General features: G+C 44.5%; 1 protein-coding gene across 1 annotated transcript in view; it reads left to right on the forward strand.

Annotated features, from left to right (window-relative positions):
* LOC139647843 (CUB and sushi domain-containing protein 3-like) overlaps positions 1-26,635 on the forward strand; it is a 221,515-nt gene that overhangs the window by 162,409 nt on the left and 32,471 nt on the right. The window contains 10 exon segments of the mRNA XM_071523829.1: positions 1,115-1,303; positions 4,861-5,046; positions 6,450-6,644; positions 7,805-7,978; positions 9,887-10,060; positions 11,049-11,222; positions 14,099-14,284; positions 16,092-16,265; positions 21,591-21,773; positions 24,220-24,396. Of these exon segments, the coding sequence (XP_071379930.1) occupies positions 1,115-1,303; positions 4,861-5,046; positions 6,450-6,644; positions 7,805-7,978; positions 9,887-10,060; positions 11,049-11,222; positions 14,099-14,284; positions 16,092-16,265; positions 21,591-21,773; positions 24,220-24,396 (1,812 nt within the window).

Consider the following 26,635-nt stretch of genomic DNA (forward strand, 5'->3'; position numbering starts at 1 on the left):
TGAAGCAAGTGATCCCACTGCACTGGGTATTGTGTAGTCAAATTTGATTTACTTTGGGATACAATGTGAACCCGTGATTTTTTTTTCTCGATGTGGTTTTACAGTATGCTGTGACTGATTATGAATTATTGAGGTCGCTTCTGTTTTACTGTCAATTATTTCACGGCGACGGGCTGGTTTTCACACACGAAAAGCACGGGGCAGGAAGGATATCACTGGGAGACTCGCACGCCGCTTTGCACTCCTTAATTTCAGAAGGTTTTAAATTCTTAATTGGCTCTTTAATAAAGCAAGTGGTGCTAAGCAAGAGCGGCATAGGGGATCTTCTTCCATTTGAAATACATCAATAATAATGAAAAAAAAAGGAACAAAAGGCATCCATTTTTTAGGTGTTGTCTCTCCGTTATGTTTAATACACGAGAGCGGTACTGCGAAAGCTATTTGGTGAGATGAATTTTTTAAGGAAAAGCGCTCCGTGACTTGATTGACTTGAACAGGAGTTGACCTCAACTCCGGTGTGTGTCTTTTCGTCTTAAACCCCTTCTCTCTCCCAGTCACGCTGATTTGAAGGAGTGTTTGACAGCGTTTGGCCCTCGCTCGCATTTGCCGTCCCATCGGCTATGCAGGGCTCGTCTTCTGAAAATCAAATCTACCTTTTTTGTGTTCGACGGACTATAAGATGAGGGAAGGGAAGGCTGTGGAACAAATAACTGGAGGATGCACCCGTATTGCATGTGTTAAAGCAAATTGAATATGCGTCTGCCCATAGGCCAGAGAGGAATAGTAATAATGTGATTTTGAGGAGTGCCTCGGCTGTGTGGCACACAGCCCGAGTGCTAAATAGATGTGACACTCCTCGGGCCTTTTTCCTCATTATCTTTCTGCATTTAAAATAGAGCTTTCCTGTGAATAACATTTTTCACCGGAATCCTTTGTTAATGCCTCTCATCCACTTCTTTTTTCTCTGCTTTTTTTTTTGTTGCTTCTTTTCTTTTAATGTCTACTTTTCTGTTCTCTATCTTTTCCTTCTCTCCTTCACCTCTCTTCTCTCCTTTGCCTTGACATTCTCCTTCTTTCCTCGCTATTCTTTTTTTTTTCGCTCCATCTATCATAGCGATGTACTGCAGTACCCCAGACTCTCCGCAGCACGGCTTTGTAGTGAGCCAGACCGGGGGTCATCTCAACAGCATGGTGCGCTGGGCCTGCGACAGGGGCTACAAGCTGATCGGAAAGGGCACAGCTGTCTGCAAGAAGACCTCCTACGGCTACTACACCTGGGACTCGCCAGTTCCCGCATGTCAAGGTGAGCTCATCAGCACTGGCAGCCTTTTATTTCCAATTCCTGTCCGCCCGCTTCCCTCTTCTTCTGGTCACTGCCTCTGCACCGCGGCGCTCAGCGGGCGGACAGGCAGACAGGCGCCGGAGGGGCCCCGGCGTCTCAGCCCAGGCCCCGCTCTCGTGTTGTTATCGGCTGAACCGAATCCCGCCTGATTGAGAGCCGCTGCCCTGTCAGGTGGAAAGGAAACAGAAATCAATTCCCCCTTCTTCTGTCAATTTCCACTTCTTCAAATTACGTTGGCTAACTCCCCATTAGCATGCGGTGTCTGCGCCGCTGTTTCACTCAACTAATTGGGTTTCACTCAGCTAATTGGGTTCGTTGATTCACATGTGCGCATGTGTGCATTTACATGCGCATGCTCACGCTCACGCGCGTACCACACAGGCAAGCAGATGAAGACCCATTGCTCCATTGCATTTTATTATGGAGCAGGTGTGAGTCAAAACATGTACACGTTTCAAAATGATTTAAAGATACTTCACATCTGTGATTTATGTAGTTGGTTTGTTAATTGCACAAAAAGCGCATAGGTAGAACATGGCTGTAAATGAATTGATGCATTTATTCAGATGCCCGCTCTCTAGAATAACTCAAATAACATACCAGGCCCACTGATCTTCTAACATACAATGGTCTGAAAGATTAACTGTTTGTAGATCATTACTATGAAATTATTTTTTTATGGAATGCTAATGAGTTATCAGCTGTTGTACATATTTAGAATTTGAAACTTGTATCTTTATTAGGCTCATTGGGCCTCGTTCACAAAACTTTTCTTAATTTTTTCTCTTTGTTCTTAAGAAACATGCCTACAAAAAAACAATGTGGGATTCATGAAACATGTGCAGACTCTCGATTTTTGCATATCCCATTTGTATCTGATATTGAATGGCACTTGTTCATAAATTGGATGTGCATACATGTCGATGCAGGTCTGCTGACTTAAGGGTCGTGTGCAAATGGAAAGCACTACTGGAGTGGCGTATAATGGCACAGACACCCAAGAAGAAAAACTCAAACTGAAATAGAACAAAATAGAAGTGTTGTTGTAGGGAGTGAGAGAAAAAAATGTATAATTTTTTAAAAGTGTAAGAAGTGGAGTGACAGCAACTGAGAAAAAACAACAAACAAAACTGAAATTACTGACTTTTTTTTTTTTTTTTTTAGTTACATGGATACTTTAGAACCATATGTTTTGTTTTGTTTATTTACTTGATTACTGTTTTGATCTTTGTTGTCTTGTGTGATGTGGTGTCTTTATTCTATGTGCTTTGAAGATGTATTATGTCTTTACTGTATGTTTTTTTTCTTGTATTTTGCCAATTGTAAATAAAATTCACTCTTAAAAATAATTTCAGAAATTACTGATGCTAATGCTGCAACATTGGCATCAGTAACATCACACCTTGGATGAAATTAAAAAGAAGGCTCTGACTCTTGACAGTCCAAGCACATCCACCTGCCTTCCAGCATACCTATGGTGCGCTCTGTGACGGAGCGAGTGCACGCATGATAATTATTTGACTGAGGGGTCTGAGGGTCGGTCAGGAGCGTCGTCAGCCTTGTGATCAAGGCATAACCTCTGTCACCTACAGACAAACTGGTTAGCCTTGATTAATTTAACCTCCATTCAGTCAGTGGAAAAGATCACTTAGCGATGCGCCGTGCGTCTCCAGCAGCATACTGGTCAAGACGCACGACCGCACTGCTGAGCTGAGCACCAATGAGTCATGGCTTCCACCTGTAAATATGGATTTAAAGGAGGGTATTTAAATAGGGAAATGCTTTGGGAGATGGTGCTCTGATGCGCACATGTGGCTAGTCTATTGCTCTTATGATATTTGGCAGGCCAGAAATAGCGTGGAAATCTCTTTTCTTGTAGCCTGCTGTACTGCAGAATATGGGAATTTGACATATTATGGTCCTTAAAGGAATAGTTCACCCAAAAATGTAAATTCTGTCATCATCTACTCACCCTCATGCCAGTTGAAACACAGGTGAAGTTTGTCCATATAACACACAGGGAGGTTGCCAGCACAACTCCATAGCAGCCTTCTCCAAAACAACTGAAGTCAGTGGGGACCAGTTCTTCAGAGTTCCAAAAAGACCTACAGTATATTTACACCATCATTTAGTGCAAATCTTAACTACAGCTAATTGATTTGCAACAAATAATGGTGTATAGGTCTTTCTATTCACAGTGTGATTGTTTGGCTGTTTTTGTTTTGGAACTCTAAAGAACAGGTCCCCATTGACTTCAGTTGTTTTGGCTGCTACCAAGTTGTGCTGGCAACCTCCCTGTGTGTTACATGGACTAACAAATTTCACCTGTGTTTCATTTGGCATGAGGGTGAGTAGATGATGACAGAATTTTCATTTTTGGGTGAACTATTCCTTCAAGGCTGCTCCAATAACAGCAAATGCACCATTGTTGCATTTGGCTGCGCGCTCGTGGGTCTTTATATCAGAATGAATCACTGATCAATCAGCTAAACCCTAACTCTAACCAACGGAATAGAATTCCCTATGAATGTGTTCATATAGGCCTAGCTTTGTTAATGTGGTGGTCAGTCAGGAGGTCTGTAATTGCTTAACGTGACTTTGCATAAAGAATAAAAATCTCCTCAGGGTATCTGCCCTCACACAGTCCAACCACACGTAGATTTTGAATATCAAAGAATGAATTCATTTAAGAAAAAAAAAGATGAATGCCGATTTATTGCATATACGCACGTTTCATGAATGACGCCCATTGTGTGGTGCTGCAGAGCAGAGAGGACAACACACACTCTCAGAGCATTCTAGAGGATTTCAAAGATACTGTCTATGACTCTATGGATTGAATCACAATATTTAGTAATCTCCTACACTCTAAATTTTCATTCCTTCAAACTCTTTTCATCTGAGGAATATAATATATAATAGAAAGTGCTTGTTGTGATTTGGCGATACTTACAAATGAATGGAATTTGATTCTCCGGTGATGCAGGAGTGTGTGTGTGTCGGGGGGGCGGGTTTGTTTTCCGCTGTAATGGCTTCAGGCCATGCGGGCAGATCCCTACCTATGATGTTTCACACTGTGCCGCTATCATTGCCGCTGCGTTTTATGTTGTGTGTGTTTGCATAACTGTTCCCATTTAGTGCGGGCCTGCAGATGTTGATTTCACCCCCCCCCCCCCCCTTTATTCTCTCTCTCCTGCTTGGCTCTGATGATAAACGCCTCGCAACCAACCATCTTGAGTTTCCCGTCTGGTTTAGGAGGCTCTGTGGACGCAGTAACCCTGATTCAATCAACGTGTGTGTGTGTGTGTGTGTGTGTGTGTGTGTGTGTGTGTGTGCGCGGGGTGGGTTTTCTGAGTTTCTGTGAAGAAATACACTCAAACTGGAAATTTTTGCATGTGTGGGTCCTACCTGCTTGTGTGCTTGTGTGGTATGTTTATATAGCATTTTCTTCCACAAATATGTGTCTTGTACATAATCATGCACGTGTGCTTGTGCACTCGTCCTCTCGCCGCCTGCAGCTGTGTCGTGCGGCGTGCCCAGCGCTCCGGTGAACGGAGGTGTGCTCGCTGCTGATTACTCCGTCGGCACACGCGTGACCTACTTCTGCAACAGCGGCTACCGGCTCTCCTCCAAGGAGCTGACGACCACAGTCTGCCAGCCGGACGGCACCTGGAGCAACCACAACAAGATACCCCGTTGCACCGGTGAGTGCAGGAGGAGACAGGAGGAGGCTAGGGGAGGAGGGAGAGTGATTTGACAGAGGTGGGACAACCACATCAACACACTGTGCGGTTGAGCCGAGGGGAGGGAGGAGAGGAGGATAGGGGAGAGCGACGTCGGGACAGAGGCGTCACTCATGGGGGTTAGGGTTGGAGAGAGAATGAGGTTCCCTCTGGTCATGTAATTCCTGGAGTATCATGGAATTCTGAGGTGTATTCCAAACAAAGTCAAGGAGTTTGATAAAGTCTCTGAGGAAGTCATGGAATATCAGGGAATTTCACAAATGGGTCACACTACAAGAATATGGCAGACTTTAGTTTACAAGTTGCTTCAGGGTACTAGGCAGCGTACTATAGAGGGAATACATTACAGGAATAGAGCAGAATGTATTTTACAATGTGTTTCAGGGTAGTAGGGTACTATGTAGGAAACTAGGAATGCTTTATTATAGATGAATGTATTTTCCAGCTTGTTTTTCCTCACAGCAGTTCCAATTATTCATAGTATTCCCATGATGTCACATGCTTTTCCTACCAATATTGTGCTTTACTATATACGCAGCTCATTGGCCATTTGATTATAATCATCTGTTAATTTGTTACAATCACCTGTTATTTTCCTACCAAGATGGCCATGTGGGGATGTAACAGAATACTATAGTGGAAACCTGACTTCACCTCTTCAGAAAAAAAAAAAGCAACATTAATAAATCAGGAAGGGATAACATTTTCAGGTCATGGCAGCACTCTGATTTAGTTGTGGAAAGTCATGGAAAAGCTGGTAAAGATTAGAGCAACCATGACAAAATGCTGCAGAAGAGAGAAGGCACGAGGGTGGGGGGTGATGGAGGATGGTGTCATGAAAAGACGGATAGATGAGAGAGAAAAAGATGGTAGAGGGGAAATCTAAAGCTGGCGCCGGGGTGAGTGTGCTACATGCCAGTGCAGCTCTTTCAGTCGCTGTCTGACAGAAGTTTGAAAGTCAGCGTAACAAGTGATTGACAACATTGTTTCCTCCTGAGGCCAGTGTTTACTCTCTGCTGTATATGCGCCTCGCAACACATAGGGGAAACAGAGCTTCCTTTGAAACTCATTTGGTTTTAACGCCAATTCATAAATAGCTTTTTTTGTTGTGGAAGAATATAACAGCTGAGGAAAGTTGCTATTTACATCATAACACATGGATTAGTTTATGCGACTTATTTTGTTTGTCTTCAAATTTTCATTCCGACTATTTGTAGTACCTATTGTTGAGTTGGTGAACATATCAGGTTTTGTCTCAGTAGTGGTAGTGTGAAAGGGATAAAAAAAGATATAAATATAACTGACTCCAGTGGAATACGCCAAAACTATCAACTCCCTTCTCTTGTGTTTGTTTTTGTTGGCAGTCATGATGTGCCCCAGCCTCAGCTCCTTCTCTTTGGACCACGGCAAATGGAAGATAGTCAACGGCTCGCACTACGAGTACGGGACCAAAATAATCTTCACCTGTAACCCTGGCTACTACCGCGTTGGCCCCGCCCACATCCAGTGCCTGGCCAGCGGGGCGTGGAGCTGGAGGAACGAGAGGCCTCGGTGCAGAAGTGAGTGCCTTTTTGTTGCTTATCTGGGAGTTCACTGTGTGGAATAGGACAGGACAGGATAAACTGTATTCATGTTGTGTTTCTTTGATAGCAATGTAACCAGCCAAGGCCAGCAGCTTCTGCTTTTTGTACAGCATGTAATAAATTTTGGCACTACATCACATAAATAAACATGCTGCAGCAAGAAAGAACATCGACACACAAAACAAAAACAACACCTCAACAGTACATGAATGCCTAAATGCAATATATTACAAAGTACTCATTCCAAAAGGGACAATTTAACTGAACCGAAAGGAAAATGTGATTAAAGAAATGTCCCTAAATCAATTTTTTATCCAGCACAGGAGAAGCAGTCTACTGTGTGTGGAAACCTCAGGTGTCTTGGACACCCTGTGCTGCTGTATCATAAAAAATACAACATCAGTACAAACAAAAATACCATACATAGTCCACACACGTACACACTATATACGTGTATAAGTTCCTAATAAGGAGGGCTTAAATCATGCACGCTGTCCTTGTCACAGCGTCTATAAAGTCTGGAGTCAACTTTTGGAATAGAATAGAATAGCATTCAACATTATTATCCAGCCATGTCTGAAAATCTATCCTCAGGCTCACCTCAGGTGCACTAAAAACATAGATTACAATGTTTTAATAGACTGCAAGAATATATTCAGTACCTCCAGCCCACTTAATCAGCAGCTCGCAACAATACTTTTTATACTTTTCACCCCCCCGTCTCAGCCTAAGTTAGATATTGTTTATTGTAGGATGGGACATAAAAAGGTTTCTATTGTATGCTGCCATGGGAACTACTCTTTTAGAAGCATAAGAGCTGAATAGCCTCAGTAATGGTGAAAGGAGACGCCAGCCAGCATGATGAAAGATGTCGGGACAAAGGCAAACACCATCATTATCCTCACCGTGAAATAGTAAAGGTCACTCTTTTATCGCATTAAGGTCGGTGAGATGGGTGTAAATGACTGTGCACTCCCATTGACTCTGAAGATATAAGCCAACTTATGTCTTTTCTTGCTTTCTTTCTCACTCTCTATTATGCTCTCTCGTTCACACTCTCTCCTTCTTGTGCTCTCTTCCCCTGCCCCCTCCATCTTTGTCCTCTTTGCTTCTACCTCCTCTTCATCTCACTGCAGTCATTTCCTGTGGAGATCTGCCCACTCCCCCTAATGGAAAGAAAATTGGGACCCAAACTACCTTCGGAGCGTCGGCCATTTTCAGCTCTAACGTCGGCTATGTTTTAACCGGCTCTGCTGTTAGAGAGTGTCTGCTGTCCGGCCTCTGGAGCGGCACGGAGACTCTGTGTCTGGGTAAGCAGGGTCTAAATGCTGTCTTTAACACCATAAAGGACACGCCGTGACCCGGGTCAAACGCTGCTGCGGAGCTGTTCAGAAACAATGTCAGCTTTTTTGGGTTGAGCCTTCACACCCAGACTAGAACCAGATGGGGAAGCAGAGGGTGACGATAATTGGTTCCCCTGACCGAGCATGTATGGCCAATGCCTTTAAAACATTTGGAGAGATGTGAAATACATTTTCTGTTGTCGAGTCCTGGCAACGCTCGATGAAATCATTTTATATTTTCCTAAGGGCTGGCACACGTCAGACTACTGGAGCCGGAGATCATAAGGGGGAAAAAAATGCAGTGCGAATGTGCGAGCTCTTCTGGCAACTGCATTGGGGCGACTGGAGCAGGATGCTGTACAGTACGGCCACCAAGTCAGCATGATTCGGTGTTTCCAAAATGTTAAAATGCGAGAGAGCGACTATCGAGCCACGACTGGCCTGAAACCATCAGACGTCTGCCAAGCTCTACCAGCACGATTTCAGCTCTTGTGATGGATATATAAACAAGCAAATGTGGTACAGCTTAGCTTACTGGCGGCTCAGCACGGCGCCGCGCTGTGAAAGAGAAATGTGACAGAATTGCTTCAGCCGGATTCAAACCCACGCAGCAGCGGAACGTGACGGTTTCTCCGGCAGATGCATTAGTCCATTTGTCAACCCTATGGCACCGGCGCTGCATGCTCGGCTCGAGATTGGTTCAGTTCGTTAAATGAAAGGCGCCGCTCTCGTCTAGCGATATGACTGTCAGGGTTAACATAGCCAGGGACCCCTCAGTATAGTAGCCTACTTCAGCACTATCTTCACAGGATCTGGCTGCTCTCAACTGGAGTGTGATAATAAAATGCTCGGCTGAGTTTGCGGGCGCAGGAGTGAATTAGGGAAATCAGACTCGCAGTCAGTGGCAATTTCCTAGGCTTTAAGTGGCAGTGGAAATCTCAGCAAGATTCCTCCACTCTGAAGGAGATTTATTGTAGCTGAAAGTAATACGATTACGTGCATGAGTGTATCGGACGGATTTTGAGGAATTTCACATGCATCTCTCTGTCTACTGTAGATGAGAGAAGTTATCACCGCAAGTTGAGCTGAAGCCAATGTGAATTTAGAAATAATAATTCGGAGATAATGAGCTGAAAAATATGTTCCAAATCCAATATGTTTCATGAATACACTAGCAGACCTAATTTTGTTTGCAAGCAGTCCAATTCCAAGACTTTTTAAATCATGATTCTCCTCATTTCATTTTACAATGCGCTTGTCAAAATGCAAACTTATTCAAACGCAATCACACAATAAAAATTCATTGGAGATGATATAAATCCTTTTTACAGCAGTAGCCATCAGAGTGTGCCATTATGCTCCTATCCTGCAACTATCCTCCATTAGTACGGCGGCCGCCACTGCAGGCTATTATTTCTCAAATGCTCTAAAGTAGAACTGAAAAGGTATTGCAACTGAAAACTCTCAAGTGATTGACTGCTAGATAAAGCGCTGTGCTTTGTAATGTCTGAAAAAAAGAGCGAAATTGATCTCCTCCAAACTATTTATCTCAGGGGTATTGCAGGGCAACAGTGCATTTAGTGCAACTGAAACTATTTTACTGGGCACTAAATAGCGCTATACTATAATTACTAATACACAACAAAAGATATGTGTTGAAATAGCGCAGGTTGTGTTGTTGCTGGACCTGCAGACGCAAATGAAAGGTTTCTATTGATGTTGTGCCTGTAACTGAGCGTGCTGCTGCTGTTTCGGCCAGGCCTCCTTTGCAAAAGAGATTCATGATCTCCATGGGACTAACCTAGATAAATAAAAGTTAGACAAAATGAGATAATAAACCATGTTGAAAATGGGCTTTTTTTTTCCGTCCTGCAGCCGGTCACTGTGGCGTTCCCGAGCAGATGGTGAACGGGCAGGTGATTGGAGAAAACTTTGGCTACAGAGACACAGTGGTTTACCAGTGCAACCCCGGCTTCAGGCTCATTGGTTCCTCAGTACGAATCTGCCAGCAGGACCACAACTGGTCTGGACAGCTCCCAGCTTGTATCGGTAAGTACTTTAACACCACTTCTCCACACCGGCTGATTGACTGCGAGAGACGCTCGGGGTGTGTACGCATTGTGTGTGTGTGTATGTGTGTTTGAGAGACAGAAAGAGAGAGTGAGTGGTGGGGGGAGGTGGGATGAGAGTGATTGTGTGTTTGTTGTCGCGGGACGGGTTGATAGGTTGAGAGCGAGAAAGATGGAGAGAGCGCGTGCCTGTGTGTGTTTTTGTGCGAGAGAGAATAAGAGCTACTTACATGCTTGACTCCTCTTGTTTACATCTGAATTTCACACTGTAGACGCTGCTGTTCAGAACAGCGATTCTCAAGTTTTTTGCCGTGCTGTCACTAAAGACAAAGGAATACTATACGCAAAACATTTATTTTCCATGCCAGGCTTTTGTTCATTTGACTAATTACTCAAGGAAGCCCAGGAGATGTAAATATGTATTTCACAGGAAAAAACGGGTTAGTCCCAAGCATGATGATTTGATTGCATTACAAAAATAGATATGTTTAGCATTCTTGAACCCGTCTCATGACTGTGCAGAGGTATCTGGCAGTTCCCCAAGCCGCCTTGACCCTCAGGCTGAGAAGCGCTGTAGTCAGTCGATACATATCCTCACTGTTGTGATCTTCAATCTCCTATTCACCTATTGATGTATTGAAATGTGCTGTTGACCCTTTCCTTATGGAGATCATGTCTTGCTTCCTATTTACCCTGTTGTCCTCTAAGGTTAATTATATGTTAATGATATACCTATGATATGCGTCACTTTATGTCGCCTATTGATCCACTGAATTGAATTCTGTCTCCCTCTCTCTCTCTCTCTGGCTTTCTCACATACTCTATCTCGCTCTTTCACTCTCTCTCTCTCTCTCCCTCTCTCTCCCTCCCTCTATATCCCTTCTGTGCTCCCCTTCAACTTCCCCCCCTCCTCCTCTCTCTCTCCTCTCACTCGCTCCCCCCCCGGGGCGATGCGCGTCGCCCCTCAGCCGTCACATGCGGCCACCCCGGCAGCCCGATCTATGGCCGGACCACGGGCGATGGCTTCAACTACAATGACGTGGTGCGCTTCTCCTGCAACAAAGGCTACACCCTGGAGGGCCCCTCCACAGCCCAGTGCCAGGCCAGCCGCCAGTGGAGCCACCAGCCGCCGACATGCAGAGGTAAGGGAGCGGAGTCGCTGCAGATTGGGCAGAGGATCGGCAGCCGGGACGACCTTAAGTATCAGCAACCTGCAGACGTATCATGACGGTTCAAGCATAAAACCGCCTGTCACCGCCAGCATGCAGTGGTAAGGGTCAGACCATAGAAGTAGCATGAGCAGAAAAGACACAGCCACAAGAATCAATAGCTAGAACGACCAGCAGATGTATCATGATTGAGACTCAATAACCATTCGCAAGGATCCAGCCACTGAAAACAGTTAGAGAGGGAACTTCTTGGTGTATCATGAGAACTAAAACTGTTTTAATATTTGAATACGAAAGCCTCTTCTATGTAATTCTAATTCTGTGGCTCAGGGTAACCGCCAGTGGAGCAGCTAGCTGCCAGGCAGAGGTACGGTCCAGCCACGGTGTTGGAACGAATTGAAATGGCTTTTCCCGGCGCTTTGTGATGGTTCAAGAATCAGCAGCTAGAATGACCGCAAGAATTCAGCAGCCAGCAGATGTATCATGACCACTCAGGAAGCAGCAGCCAGTGACCGCCAGTGTACAGAGGCATAGACACAGAAGCAGAATGGATAGAGGAGGACGCTCACGGATCTCTTGATTTTGAATGGGAATGCCCTCTATCTGTTCTGATTCTGCGGGTAGGGCGACGGGCAGCGACATCTGAAGCCCGGGCTTTAGGGAATAGAGTGGAAGCAGGACAACAGCGACAACAAGGCTTCAGCAGAATGAGAAGTGTAAGGAGGCGATGGCCGACGGGGAATTGTTTTTACATGTTTACTGTGCTTTTTCACCAAGAGGCTTGCTGCGGGGAGAGATCTCTTTGGAGGGAGGAAAGCTTGGAGTACAGTTAGTAGAAGACATTTCTTTGGGAGTGTCAGATGGTAGTTGTGTTTTAATTGTGTCCAGCGTTTGTGTGCCCAGGTTAGGCTCATTAGTGGTGTGTTTATTTCTGTGTGCGCCCATGCCAGAGAAACTTTTATTACTTGTTTCCACAAAATTATATTTTTTCTCAACGGTTTACCAGACATTGACAAAATTCTGAGAGTAAAGTGAATTTAAAGTAAATCATAGTAATGCTTGTGGTTAATGTTTCTTTTTCACATTTGTCTTCTAGCTAAAGACTCTTTAGAAAGCTAAAGATCTTTTGTAGTGTGACGAGATGGTAGTCTGGCTTTGAATCTAGTTTTACGCCACATTAGGCCTCAGCTACACATGAGCTCAGCTTACTCAAAAACAAGAGAATGTTAAATAATTGAACCTGTGTGGCATCCAATGTGGCTTTAATTGGGCTGCCACCTCTGGACCGAGTGAGCCAAAGCTAGATTTTGCCAGACTTTGCCTGTTTAAAAATATCTCTCCTTGGCATGAGCTCTGCTGGCAGTCAGATCATGTGAAGAGACACATTTTTCATTACTGGGAATAGCACAATAGAGACAGACATGGTCAAAGATCAAAGGAGCAAAACCATATTAAACCTTGCTGTCATGAATCCCTTTGTCAAAATATTTCTGCTCATTCTCCCTGAAATTTCTCACATTACGCCAGCTTTTTCTCACATTTGCATTATTGATTTAATTTGATGTTGCTCTGAACTTAATTTCACCCTCATCTACTTTCCTCTGTCTAAACCACCTTGTCAGCTGTGTGGCATCACAGACTTCAACAGCCTCTAAAATGGATGCTTGTGAATATGTGACAGTAAATGTGTCATGGCTTCTTTTGTTTCTAGAAGGCTGCATTAAGTGTCATTACTATTGAGAATGCTTAATATAGCTTGGGCTCAGTTGTCTCCCTGTTGGTAGAATAAACAGATACAGCCACTGATCAGGTCATATCGCCAATTCTATTATTAACTCACAAGTGAACATGCTGACAGATAGCATTTATGCAAATGAGGCTCCAACCAGGGAAAAAAGACTGTACTGATTCCAGGAAAGAAAAGTCAGATCCCCAGTGATGATATTGGGTGGAGTTAATTAGGCAGATGATTGCCATATGACTATTACTTATTGTCTTGTTTTTTCCTTGTTGAGCTCATCATTTATAGCCTCTGAAAAGCCATGTTGAGAATTATTGTGGTCAGAATAGAGGCAGAATAAAACTTGCACACACACTGTAAACTTACTGCGGGGCATGCATGACTAGATATAATGCAGGCAAATAAGCCAACCATTATGTCTAAAGCTTTTACAGTGCAATAACAATATATATGGTATTATTGTACAATATTGCCACTTCATTATATACCATATTTCATTTTGTGCTGTGTAGCAGCATATTCTACACACATCTTTGTGCCATAGCAAGCTAATGGACAAAGATGACCTTAATAGTATGATGATTGTAGGAACCCTTGCCAAGAAATGAATATTCACCTTGGCCATAGTAAACATTCACAGTCCTGTACATCAATAACTCTTCAGCATAATTTATCTCTGAAACAAATTGGTGTGTATGAAAAGTTGCCAGTTTTGCTAACTATTATTATATCACCATATAATTATGATAAAGAGCACACAAACAATATACTGAACTCACTTTACAATTCCCAAATGGGCACTGAATCCTCCACATAATGATCCATGAATAAACAATACTAGACTGCACTCAGTTTTAATTAGTTAGTGCCACACTGACATTTTGGGCAAGAGGCCCTTTTTCAGCATGTAGTTCAGCAAGTAATAGTGTCAATATGCAATTCAGGCAATAATTTGCCTGAGTTGTACATTTAAAATGGGTGTCTTGCCTGAAAAGTCCTTGCAGCAAAAGAAAATTAAATGAGAATGCTGTCCTTTATTCTTCCATTATGATTAAACTAATTAAATAATGCATGATGGCATAACTCTGTTTTTTCCTTTCTCGCCCAGTGGTGAACTGCACAGACCCAGGTATCCCTGCCAACTCCATCCGAGAGAGCAAGATCGAGCACGGCAACTTTACCTTTGGCAGCGTGGTGTTTTATGACTGTAACCCGGGATATTACCTGTTTGGCTCATCGGTGCTCACCTGCCAACCAGCCGGCCACTGGGACAAACCCCTGCCAGAATGCATCGGTACGACAGCTAGTTTTATTACAACATTGACCATCAATTGGTGAATCAACCATCTATCTATCTATCTATCTGTCTCTCTGTGTGCTTATCTATTTATGTCTGTCTGTCTGTCCACCTGTCTGTCCGTCTGTCTACTGGTCAGTGCATCAGTCAATCCACTTTAATTTAACTAGTGCATTTTGGACCAAGAAGCAAGGCCAAGGAATTAGAAAAGTTTCACTCTCGATCGCCTGTGTCCACAACCTTGGTCGTGTCCCCATTTGCTTATATGAGTTTTAATGGCGCAAGTTGCTAAATGCTGTGACTAGTAGCATCTGTGTAATGCTCGATGTCCCAGTGGCTTATGGTTATGTTGCAGTGGGCCTAATTGAGGAATGGGCAAACTGTCACGGGACCACATGGGGACCAGTTGTTCAGGCTGCAGCTAACGATCCCTCAAAACAGACCGGGTGCAAATTATAACAGCAGCCATCGATGATCTGCGAGGGTTATCTGAGGTTATGAGATTGCACTCCCGGCTCATCGTGCATCGTGTTCTGTGTGCGAGGGCAGCCAAGAGTAATGACTTATTCCAAGTGAAATTATCTTAAGTAAACGTCTACATTTTTTGCACACAGGCTCAGAAAGCACTTCATTTCATGGTACAGAGATGATGCACTGTATTTAGTTTGTCAAACGGAATGGTAATTAAAGAGATACACAGGAGTGTCTTTCTCAAATGTTTATACACAGCTGCAGGCTTCAGTGGCTCTTTGTGCAGGAATTAGCTTTGCGAAAATTACAGAAATTTGCTTTGCATTATGACGCTAAGCTGATTAAACGACAGCTCACACAAACATACATAAAGGTCAGAAGCGTAATACAGGAGCCAAGAAGGTCATGTACTGAAATTTGTTTTGAGCCTTGAAAACACATGAGCACAGTGAGCATTTTATCAAGTGCATATACCATATCATGTTACATCTAATCTGCTTTTTATTAGCAGTGTTTGTGACACTGGGGCAGTTCTGAACAAGCAGACAGTAAAGAGTTTTGTGTTGAAACTATAAATATTAAGGCACTTTATTGTCTTTAACTGCCCATCCCTTCAACATCAGTTTTTCTCAAGCACTTAACAGATGCAGTGAAATAATATTCACAGCACTGCGAGGTAGATTGTGGCACAAATCAAACGCTGCTGGACATGGGGTTTATTGATTAAGCAATAAGCCACAAGAGGTCATACTGTACAGAGATTTTAGCGCAGATAAGAGACATTGTCACAGGACACAAAGCATATTTTCTGAAGATTATGTTTTGGCATTTTTTATTTTTTGCCTTTTATTTGACCGTCCACAGTAGAGAGAGACAGGGAAGACTGGGAGAGAGAGAGGGGCATGATATGGGGTAAAGGTCCCAGGCCGGAGGATGTCATGGGTACATGTGCCTTAGCCAACTGAGCCAGCGTATTTTCTTTCAATACAACATTGTATGAAAACGAAGGCCGCAAAGGTTCAATAAATCCTTTACATTGAATCGATAATAATTAAAAGTTATTCTTCCGCCAAGCCAGTTCTTCAGCAGTAGCTGAATAATGCGGTGGCTCAGCTTCACATAAGAGTCAGTATGAGTGATTTTCGATTAGCACATAAATATTTATGCAGTTGCAGGTGAGCATCCATAGGGTGCTTTAACAATGGCTTCAAATGTGGCTCCAAATAGAACTATCTGTTTTATAAAACGTGGTGCAGCATGCAACATCCATCCATCCGTCCGTTCACCCTATGCATTCATAATTTCATTCTCTCTCCCACTCCCTGTCATCCAGAGGTGGACTGCGGCCACCCGGGTTCCCCTCCCCACGGACTCATGGTCGGGGAGAAGTTTACCTTTGGCTCCACGGTGCGCTACTCCTGCTCCGGAGACCACCAGCTCATAGGAGACTCATCTCTCACCTGTCAGCTGAACGGACACTGGAGTGCCCCGCTGCCCCACTGCTCGGGTAATCACAAACACACACACACACACACACACACACATACACACACACGTTTTTAGCTAGTACACATGCATGTATGCAGAAACAAACACACTACATGAACGCAAACGCACATTTGAGCCCCCTATTCAAGTAGGGAATGCCAAAATCCTGTCTGGTCTATCACAATTTGATCACTCCACCCCATCGATGGCATTGAACGAACATGAAGTTTTAGTGTCACGCTGCTCTGGTCAGCATGGCAGCAGACGGTTGCAGCCAATTCAGCTCTTACAGCTCTTTTGTGAATAATCCCTCTCTGTAGGATGGCAGAACTGCAACAATGTAAAAGCCGGACAATGGCTGCACACCTGTGAAAGCTACAGCTGCTTTTTTCCTCACCGGTCACGATGCCTTTAAGTACCGCATATAACAAGCCAATCCGTTCTGATCATCATTGTCCACAAATTCCCCAGCTACTCAAAGCAGTTTCAGCATTTTAGTTTTTAGAGCGGGCACTCTTGTGGCTCGTTTGGTGTATTAGCGTTTGGCTGGTAAGCGCTAAGTGCTAGAACAGCACACTGACGTTGGACCAGTGCCAGATAACCCACATCATAACCTTTATCCTGGTTCCAAAGTACCCATCGTTTTTAATTCAATTCAGTGATAGGGAGGTACGGCTGATGAATATCACATCTAAGCCGCAGCATGTGTAGGAGCAAATGCTGTCGCCTGCTTGAAATGTCAATCAATCGAGTGGGAGATACTACCTCAAACATAACCTAAATGAAGATTTATACTCTCTGCAAACAAAAGTTTTCACTTAACTTTTTGTGTCCTGTGCCTCAGTGCATTTAGTTGCAGACTCTCCACTTGACATTTCACTGAAAACCAGAAAAAAAAAAATGCGTCTTATATTTCTGCAGAGCTCCAAACTTTTCTCCCTTAATCCCTTCGGTGCTCATCCCTCCCATCACACTTAAGTATTCCTGACCATTTTAGTGGAATCTCTTTACTGCATGTTCGCTCGCTTTGTTCAACTCGCTCACCTAGAAGTAATGTTTGTAAGCAGAGTTACATGACAGTGTTTTTTTTCTTTAAATGGGAGTGGGCAGTCCACTCACCTTTTAGTGTTTTTTTATTTACGGAGACAGTTGGAAAGTACAGAGGGACACAAAGTCGAGGAGACAGGGATTCAATCACATACATGTGGTTGCAGAAGCAAGCGACTATCTCTGGGCACCAGTCGTGTTTTGGTATTTTTTCCCTGAGTTCTGCAGAACTGACACAGCGACGCAGAGGTGTGGTGGGGAGTTCTTCCCCACCTGCATTGTATGAGCCTGCATAATGATCTGCTGTGTATAACTACTGTTTATAGGGTTAGTATGTTTTTAAATTGTTATCACCTAGTCTTTCAAAGCAATTTGGCATTAATTACTGAGATGATTTGATTAGCACCCCACTGTTAGGACAGATGAGCTTCGTGGAGAGTGTTGATTTGCATTTTTGTATTTTATTTCCTTTTTATCTGCCTTATCATATTGCAACACGCACTGTGAGCTTCGTATCACCGACATGAGCTCTATCGCCTCTGTTTGTCCGGCCAAGCCCAGCTAATATCCTCTGCTTTGACCTGGGCATAAATATTCCTTTAAAATTGATTCAGGGAATTTAATTTAACTTGTCCCACGCCTTATCGGCGTCAACACATTATTTGTGATAAGATAAGTCAAGCGCAATTTATGCCAAAGTATTTAAAAAGTCAAAGTTCAATTGCTGTTTAGAGTGCAAACTCCTGTGGTGGAAATTATCGAGCAGAATAGGAGTTCTGGGTCAATGATCAGTTTGATTAAATCATAATGAACGACTTGGTGTGAGACTCATCAAGTAGGAAAGGAAGGAAAGGAAGGAAAAGATGTTGAGGTGGGGAGTAACAGATAACATGAATTTGGATTACATGTTATTACAAAAATGATTACAAAAGATTATAAATAGATTAATTACAAAAGATTATAAATAGATTACAAAAATGCAAGCTTAATCAGTAGTGACTTTTAAAAGAGTAATCACAACAGGTGCTATTGGAAAAAATATGGGATTGGATTACGAAAAACACTAAATGGGGATTAGGGGCAGTAGTGAGTAGGGAGACTTAAAGCCCAGGTGACAGCAAGCATCTACCCACCTGAAGTGTCTCTGAGCAAGACATTGAATCCCTAGCAGGTACAGGGAAGCTGTTCTGCAGCTGAGCCTGACCGCAAGCAAAAAGAGAATCTCCCCTGTGAGTATTAAAAAAAGGGGCATTTTGATTGTGCGATTATGGACACAAATATTAACTTAAAACAATGGTGGATGTTTGTTATGTTTGATGATAATACTACTATTTAAATTATACTACTATTTGTAAATTGGAATTTGTTGTCCACACATTGTGTAATCCAGGGGATTATGTTACTGCTTCTAATTAGATCGTAACTTGATCTCAGCTGTCTTGCAGGAACTAAAGGCATGATGCAGCAAATGCATGATGTTGAGAGGTTTAAATGACTGGAAGTGTACTTGCCTGATATCAGACAGAATTGTCAACTCGTTACACTCCATTTCCATCTTCAGTCTGACATTGCCTCCACTCTAACCGATTTCCGTGGGGGAGGGGGATTCGATTTTCCCTAACCAATCACTAGAGACCAACGTATCCGCCTTAATCTAACGTCATTTTAGGTCGACACTGATGCGTAGCCATGACAACACCAGAGACGGTTCAGAAAGTATAGAGCATCTTTGACAACACGAAGCGAAGTAAAAACAAAGTACGGCGACTTTTAATTGATTTAGAACAGCCTCGATAGCAGCGTCTGTCTTGTCTATAGCGGTCGCCATTGTTGTTATTACTCCTCCTTGGTTCCGGCGCACAGCTTGACAACAGCTTGACAACGGTGTCAGCCCCGCCCGTGGCGCTGATTGGCTAATCGTCAGTCCCCCCTGGCACTCATTGGACCGAGAGAAACCGCTGTTTCATGTCACGATGCCAGACCAGAAGCAGTCAACTCGGTGGAATGGGCGGATTCAAAGGTCTGGACCCAGGCAAGAGGTGTACATTTTAGCACCTACTCTTCACAAGCACATTGGCAGCAACTACTAAAGTGATGCAATTAGTACTGCAGCGTTAACGAGATAAATAAGCTATATTGAATGTGTTAAATTGTGCTTTAATGTGTTTCTCTCATTTTGAAATTCCCTATATTGTGTTCCGCCCCTCCATCTGAGCAGTGAATCCCCCTCACTGATGCTCCCTTGAAGGAGACGGTTCAGAAGGTTGTTTCACAGAACGCTTGCAGCCCAAGTTGGCAGCCAAGTTCTCATTGGTTTCTTTACACAAATAGCCATGAGACAGCTTTCACTGCAAAAACTGTTTATTTGGAGAACCACAAATTATTTAAATGACCTGTTGCAATGCTCAGTGCTCAGAGAGTGCAGATCAGCAAGATCAACAAAGTCCTTAAGGCTGTGAATTCTTTAGAAAGCCAGACCATCATCAGCATCCATCCATCCATACCCCCTTCATCTCTTCTGTCCTCCCTTGTTAATTAGTAAGAGAAGGGGGTTAAAACCACTTGCCAAGCCATCTCCCTTTGTGTCTCCTCTGTGGCATGGCTGAGTTGAAGGCCTTATTATTTCCGCCACAAAGGGAGTCTGAAGAACGGACATTAATTCAGATTCAAACCAAATCCACCACCATCCCAATTAGTGAGATTATAACTGTCACAGTGCATTGCGAGCCGGGCGGCCTCACCTTAGCAAAGGAGACTAATGAAGTACCGACAGCCGCTGTGAGTCACACACACACACACACACACACACGCACGCACACGAGTATACACACATGCACTCGCAAAGACGACTGCATGCAAATGCGTGCAGGCGGAGGCAGACACATATTCAAAGGTAGGCAAGGACACACACATGTACACGCACACACACACACACACACACACACTGCTTACTGCTGCCACACACACACACAGCTGTGAGCCCTTGACCTGACAAATCCAGTGCATGCGCATGTGGTCAGAGGGATGCGGGGAGAAGATATGAGCTCGGTGTTGGTGCAGTAAGGCTCTTTGTCAACAAGTCCGATATTACTGCAGGTGTTTGCTGCTGTGTGGACAGAGTGCAGCGGGAAACACACAGGGAGCGATACACAGTGTGTATGCACAGCTCAAGGAACAGGATCTCAAAACCAATAAAGTCCAGATCCCTCACAGAGAGACGTACAAACCGAATTGAACAGACAAGCAAAGTGGCAGATGGGACAACGCGCACATACACACACACACACGCGCGCGCGCGCACGCTGTATTCCTATCTGTCTCCCATCTTCCCTCTCTCTCTCTCTCTGTCTAAAGAGAGAGACCTTTTTCATTTCAGAGATATTTTTTCTTTCCTCTCCTCCACTGGTTTCATTTCTCTGAGAGAACTGTAGCGGCAGCAGCGGCAGCAGCAGCAGTGGAAGTGGTGGATGTAAGGTGTTTTTTTTCCCCTCTGCTCTGGGGATGTCCCTGATGAATATGCACCCCCCCCCCCCCCCCCCAACCACCCATCCCCACCAGCAACCCCCCAGACTCCATCCTGACTCGCACACCTCTCTGCTTAGCTCACTCTTCATCGCAACATGAAATGTTCAGTAGTCATGGTACGGCCCAGACTTGTCAACCGTCATCTGCCTCTCATTTCCCGTGCCTTAGAAAAATAACATGTCCCAATTTTTTTTTCCCCCCCATTCGCCGAAGACAATCCTGATGGGGAGATGAGACGTGAATTGCTAACAAGTCACACAGCATGTCTTTTTATTCCGGTGAAATCGTAGCTGCACAAGACAGGTGGTGCCACGCACTGCCAGTACTATCTGTGTTCCTCTGTAGAAAAAAGGCAGGAGGGATAATTCAGGATAATGAAAAAAGGATTTCGCTCCAGAGGTCAAACCATATTCATCATTTCTCATAACCACAGCTGGTTGCCTTTTAATGCTGCCCCTGCTGCTTTTATGGACAGAATGCTCTTGGTGTCAAAGCAGTGAAAAGTATCGGTCCCCACGGTTGTTGGCCTGGTGACAACTGCTCATTGGTGCATTGTGTGTTTTATAGCTGCTTCCCGGAGGACTTAAAAAGACAGAGGGTTTGAGCCTAAGTCTTCTCCGTATTGTCCCCCTGCGTGACAGACAGGAATTCAGCGCCACGCCACGGTGAAAGGACTCATCTGTGAACACCCGCACAGACAGTTAAAAACAGAGGGCGGCGTCTCCATTTGCCTTGTCTTCATCGCTCGCTGTCTGCTTATCTCCCGTTGCAGGCGACGCGGCGGGCACCTGTGGGGATCCCGGCACGCCTGCCCACGCCAGCAGAGAGGCGGGCAACTTCAAAGTGCGCAGCAAAGTGCGCTTCACCTGCGCGGCGGGCCACACGCTGTACGGCTCGGCGGAGAGGATCTGCTTCCCCAACGGAACCTGGTCGGGCAGGCAGCCTTTCTGCAAACGTAAGGGGGAACATCTCGAAAAATGTCTTGTGTCATATAGTGGGGGAGGAACGCAGGAGTGGTAGAGAGAGGTAACGCCCACGTATTCTCTCTCTCACACACACACACACACACACACACACACACACAAACGCTCGCACCCACGCACGCAAACGATTTGCGAAAGCTCACAAAACACAGTACTGCACCAGATGGATAAGTATCTCTCTGCTGCAGTCTGGTCTTTTCTGCCAGCACATGGTGCTGTGACTAGCTTCCAGATCGCGAACCAAAAAATTCATTAATTCTAGACACCTAAAGCCAAGTTCTTTTTTGGATTGTGATAAATGAATCATTGTGGATTTTGGAGATATTAGTTCACAGAATGCCAGCCGTACGTGGTGCATAAATTACCCCCAGGGGTCAACCGGATATTGAGGCAAATGTTTGACTGCTTCCCTCCCCTCCGTCCCGTCCGCCAGCTCGGCACGACGCCAGTGTCATTTTTAATATGATAGGCCAGTGCTCCAGACACTATGAAGTGCTCTCGCTCTCTCTCTCTCTCTCTCTCTCTCTCTCTCTCTCGTTCATTCGATCTCTCTCCCTCCTCCCTCTTTTTGTATCTGCCTTTTTCTCTCCTTCGTTCCCTCTCGCCGTCCATCCTTCATTTTGTCTGTTGTCTGTCTCTTCCTCTCACTTTTCCCCTTCTCTCTATCTGTCTTTATCTCTCTGTCTGGCTGTCCCTCCCCCCCCCCTCTCTCTTTCTCTCTGTCTCTCTTTCTGTCTCTCCTTGCTCACCCCCTGCCCCTTCTATCTTCCTCTCCCTATCTCTCTATCTCTCTCTCCATCTCCCCACTGAACCACTGATTTAAAGATTGTTTTAGCTCTCCCTGCACCCCAGGAGGGAGGGGGTGAGGAACTCACTGGAGCCTGAATGAGTTTCCGTGCTGTCTGTCTATGATCTAAAGGCCTGTCTACTGTTAAAGCCCATCCATCCGTTATCCACAACCTTTTACAGTCTCGGGAAAACAGTCAGTGTGGATATTCAGCTTAATATCCAGCCCACAACGCCATCAAGGCCTGTTTTGTGCGTCTGTCATCATGTCCGTCATGAATTATTAAAATGAGGAAGTCAAATGGGATCCAATGCTTTATCTGCGGTGTGTGTGTGTGTGTGTGTGCATATGCGTGTGTGTGCATGTACTCAGTATGCGCATGTATGTGTGAGTGTATATCTGTGCCTATGAGTGCATGTGTTTGCACCTCTATGAGTGTGCGTGTGTGTGTGAGTGTCCCCACACGTGTGCGCACATGTGAGTACAGGCTAGGAGAAATCACCCCCGCGCCTGCAACACTTCCGTCTGGTGCCGAAATCACTATTTCAAATTTTCCAGGCAATTAGGTGATTGAGAGGGCAAATCAATTTTGTAATGAAACATGATGTGGAGCAGAAGAAAAACAACATGAAACAAACCCTATAGTTTCCCCCCCCCAGGAACAGAGAGAAATGATCCCCTCGGTTGGTATATTCCAGAAATGCTGCAAAATGGTTACGGCGGTGTTAAAAAGCTTTTCATCCTTCAGTCCACAATTGAAAATCATTTTTTTTCCGTCACCAGGGTTTGTAATTATGAAGTAATGCATTGTAGGGAACGCAACCTACGGTCTGATCAATTTGTGCCTTAATCAGTAAAAGGAGTATTATGAAGCTGACATCATCATGTATCCTGGCCAGATACTCTAAATCAGTAAATACTTTGTTTTTTTCTTTAGTAAAAGGGAACTAAAAGTTCTATTATTGTGCGAATTGAACTTTAAGTAAAACTCCTCAGACCTTAGCTGTGAATTTTCCACACAACTCCCACAATCCTCTCCTCGTTTTCAGACAGAACTGTGCGGTCCCGCGAAGGCACGATGGGATTGTGCAGGAACTGCACTTGTTTACTGATGACTCATCAATAGTGTGGTGGGGATGGATGTATTGTATTGTTTACCACTGTGCCAGCCCTGCTCAGTAGCATCACAGCTTAATAAAGCTGTGATGATATATAGATCAGTGTGTTTGGCTCACAGCTCCTAAAGAGAAAAACAATGCCTTCTTCCACCCCACTTGGTGTGAGGCGCACACACATAATAGTGAACTCTGACACCACCCAATGATTTTTATCTACCTTTTTCCAACTGTTTCACCCGAGTACTTATTGGAGTAAGTCTAGAAGCTGCAAATATTTGTTATTTCACAAGAGAAAAAAACATGTATTCCATAAATAAGTAATATGATTTTACATATAATATAGGAGGAATATATTTTCTTCACAACCCTTCAATCATCTTGGGCACGTCGTCTCGCAGCCCTCTGGAGGCTCCCAACCCTCAGATTGTGAGTCACTGATATGGAAAATAGAAAATCCATTACTATTTTACACCTCTGACCTTCACGTTCTCTCTTTTCTCCCCTCCGTTGCAGCGGTGCAGTGTGGGAACCCGGGTACGCCTGCTCACGGCCGCATCTCCCGCGTCGACGGGACGACCTTCTCCCACTCCATCGTGTATTCTTGCATGGAGGGCTATTTCCTCTCCGGCTCGCCCACGCGCCAGTGTCTAGCCAACGGAACGTGGTCCGGCATCGCTCCAAACTGCACACGTGAGTATTGTTTTCACAGAAGGCCCACAGGGATATAGGAGTGCTGTTTCCCGGTCGGTTGTAGCACACTTATAAAGGCCCGTCTGCCGCACGGTGTCCGCGCCGTGAAATGAAAATAAAAATAACGCGCTGTCCGCTCGCTGTCAAAACATTGTGAAGTGGGCAGTGTCTGGCCGACGGGAACGTGGTCAGGCAGAGCCCCAAATTGTACCAGCGCTGTAAACACAGAAACAAAACAGGAGATCGGACGTTTCCCGGTTGATCGAATTTAGCTCGGTCACACTTACACCTACGCTGGCACTCGTCGAATTTGTTATTGTTGTTTTGCAGAAGTAGAACAGAAAAATGGAGAGCAGAAACAGAGACTAAGAAGAATGGGCGCTCCCGGGTACGTCACGGCTACGCCCACGACGGATTTATTGTCTCGCCGAGAGAGTGAGCAGCGCGGGGCCGGCCGCACACGACCGGGCGCGGCTCCAGACTGTGCCGGCGAGTCCTGTTAGTACTGTAGATTCTATCGGCCGTTGTTCTTGCATTCTGCGCGATGCTCCATCAGCAAAGTAAACACGCACTTCTTCATGCCGATAAACCCCTCTGAAATGAATTGAGCCGGACGGAACTGAAGATGAGTTGGCTCCCTATCTCTGCCAAGAGGAGACGCTCTGAGTGATCAACAGCGGTGCTAAAATAGGGGATAAGATTTCAAATAGCACATAAATCTCTCTGAGCCTCCTCTCCCCGCGAGACGTCAAAACTGTCAGGCGGCGTTTTATTGTCCGGATTCCAGCAAATGAGCCTTGCAGTAATTAAGAAGTATGCCAATCTATATTCAATTTACACCGGGACAACTATCAAACAAAATTACATATTGTACTTCTGTCTGAGAATCACCATATTCTCTCTTACTCATTATTTTTTATGCCAGCTATTGAATTACAAAAAAAAAAAAAAAAAAAAGATAAATGGTACGGGCATAATTTTCAATTTTGGAATGAAATGAGTCTCTGGAGAGATATACATGGAGAAGGAGGGAGATAGAGAGAGAGAGATTGGAAATGGGATTGAATAATGGTGATCAGACATGCAGAAAGTTAGAATACACGGCCTTCCTGCCTCTTCTCCTCACTTTCCAGCCTGCTCATCACCAGCCTTATCATCGTTACCCTCCTTCTCGCAGCCTCTGATGTATGCTATCGCTTCACATTAAATTTTAGTGGCCGGTTCAGGGACACCAACACTTGAGATGCCAAGATTGGCTCATTATGCCTCCATTAGGGAGGCAATCATTTTCACGGTTCATGGGTTATCGATCATGTAGGTTACCGGATCAAAGTCACACAACATTCTCAAGGGGAAAGAGGAAAGTTTTTTTTTTAACTCCCTATGGTTGATACATGAATTTTACGGAGCACATTAGGGAATCAACTCAAGTGAATTATGAGAAAAACTCAATCAGTGAACTGTGGAATACACCCATAAAGTAAACTATGAAATAAACAGTAAACAGGGAGACTATTTGCCTTCTAACGAGCCTCGATCCTATTGATTTGTTTCTACTCTTCTCTAAGATTCGCTACTCTTTTTTTTTCTCGTCTTCTCTAGCAATCCTCCATTCCCTCCCTGTCTCCCCGACCAATCTTGTGCATAGGTCTGCAAAAGAAACCCGCTTGCATGCAGACAGAGTTTTTTCGCTGTGTGTATCTAGAGCAGCTTCAGCACCAACACAGTGGTGTGGGATCCTCCAAGGGGAAGGGGAACGGGGGCTGGTGGGGGGTTGGAGGATAAGATCAAATACAGCATTTGGAGCGGAGTGCCAATGAAAAAGCTGCGCAGTTTAGTTGAGTTGTTGAAGTCAACAGCCCGCAGCTTTTCTGCATTGTGCTGACTGACTGGAATGGTAAGAGCTTTGCTTTTTTCCCATACAGGCGCATGTAGACACATACGCATTCAAACACATAAACACACTCTTTCTCTCTCTCCACCACCCTCTCTTTCTTCTAGTTAGACTACTTGTTCAGATCCTCTTGAGATGTTTTTAATTGATACCAATTGAAATTTTCATCAGCTGTCTTTTATTCATGCCAGCTGCCTCCAGCTGCAGTTTGGGGACACACACCATGCTTAATTCAAGCTAATGTGTTTGAGTGTAATGTGGTGGCCTACAAGTCAGAATGAACCTAAGACTTCCAAAGCTGCAACACACACACACACACACACACACATACTGTATGCAGTATAC

The sequence above is a fragment of the Centroberyx affinis genome, unplaced genomic scaffold, assembly GCF_046629955.1.
Source record: "Centroberyx affinis isolate AG114_WGS23_722 - 3 ecotype Tasmania unplaced genomic scaffold, CSIRO-AGI_Caff_v1 ptg000102l_1, whole genome shotgun sequence".
Taxonomy (NCBI): Eukaryota; Metazoa; Chordata; class Actinopteri; order Beryciformes; family Berycidae; genus Centroberyx; species Centroberyx affinis.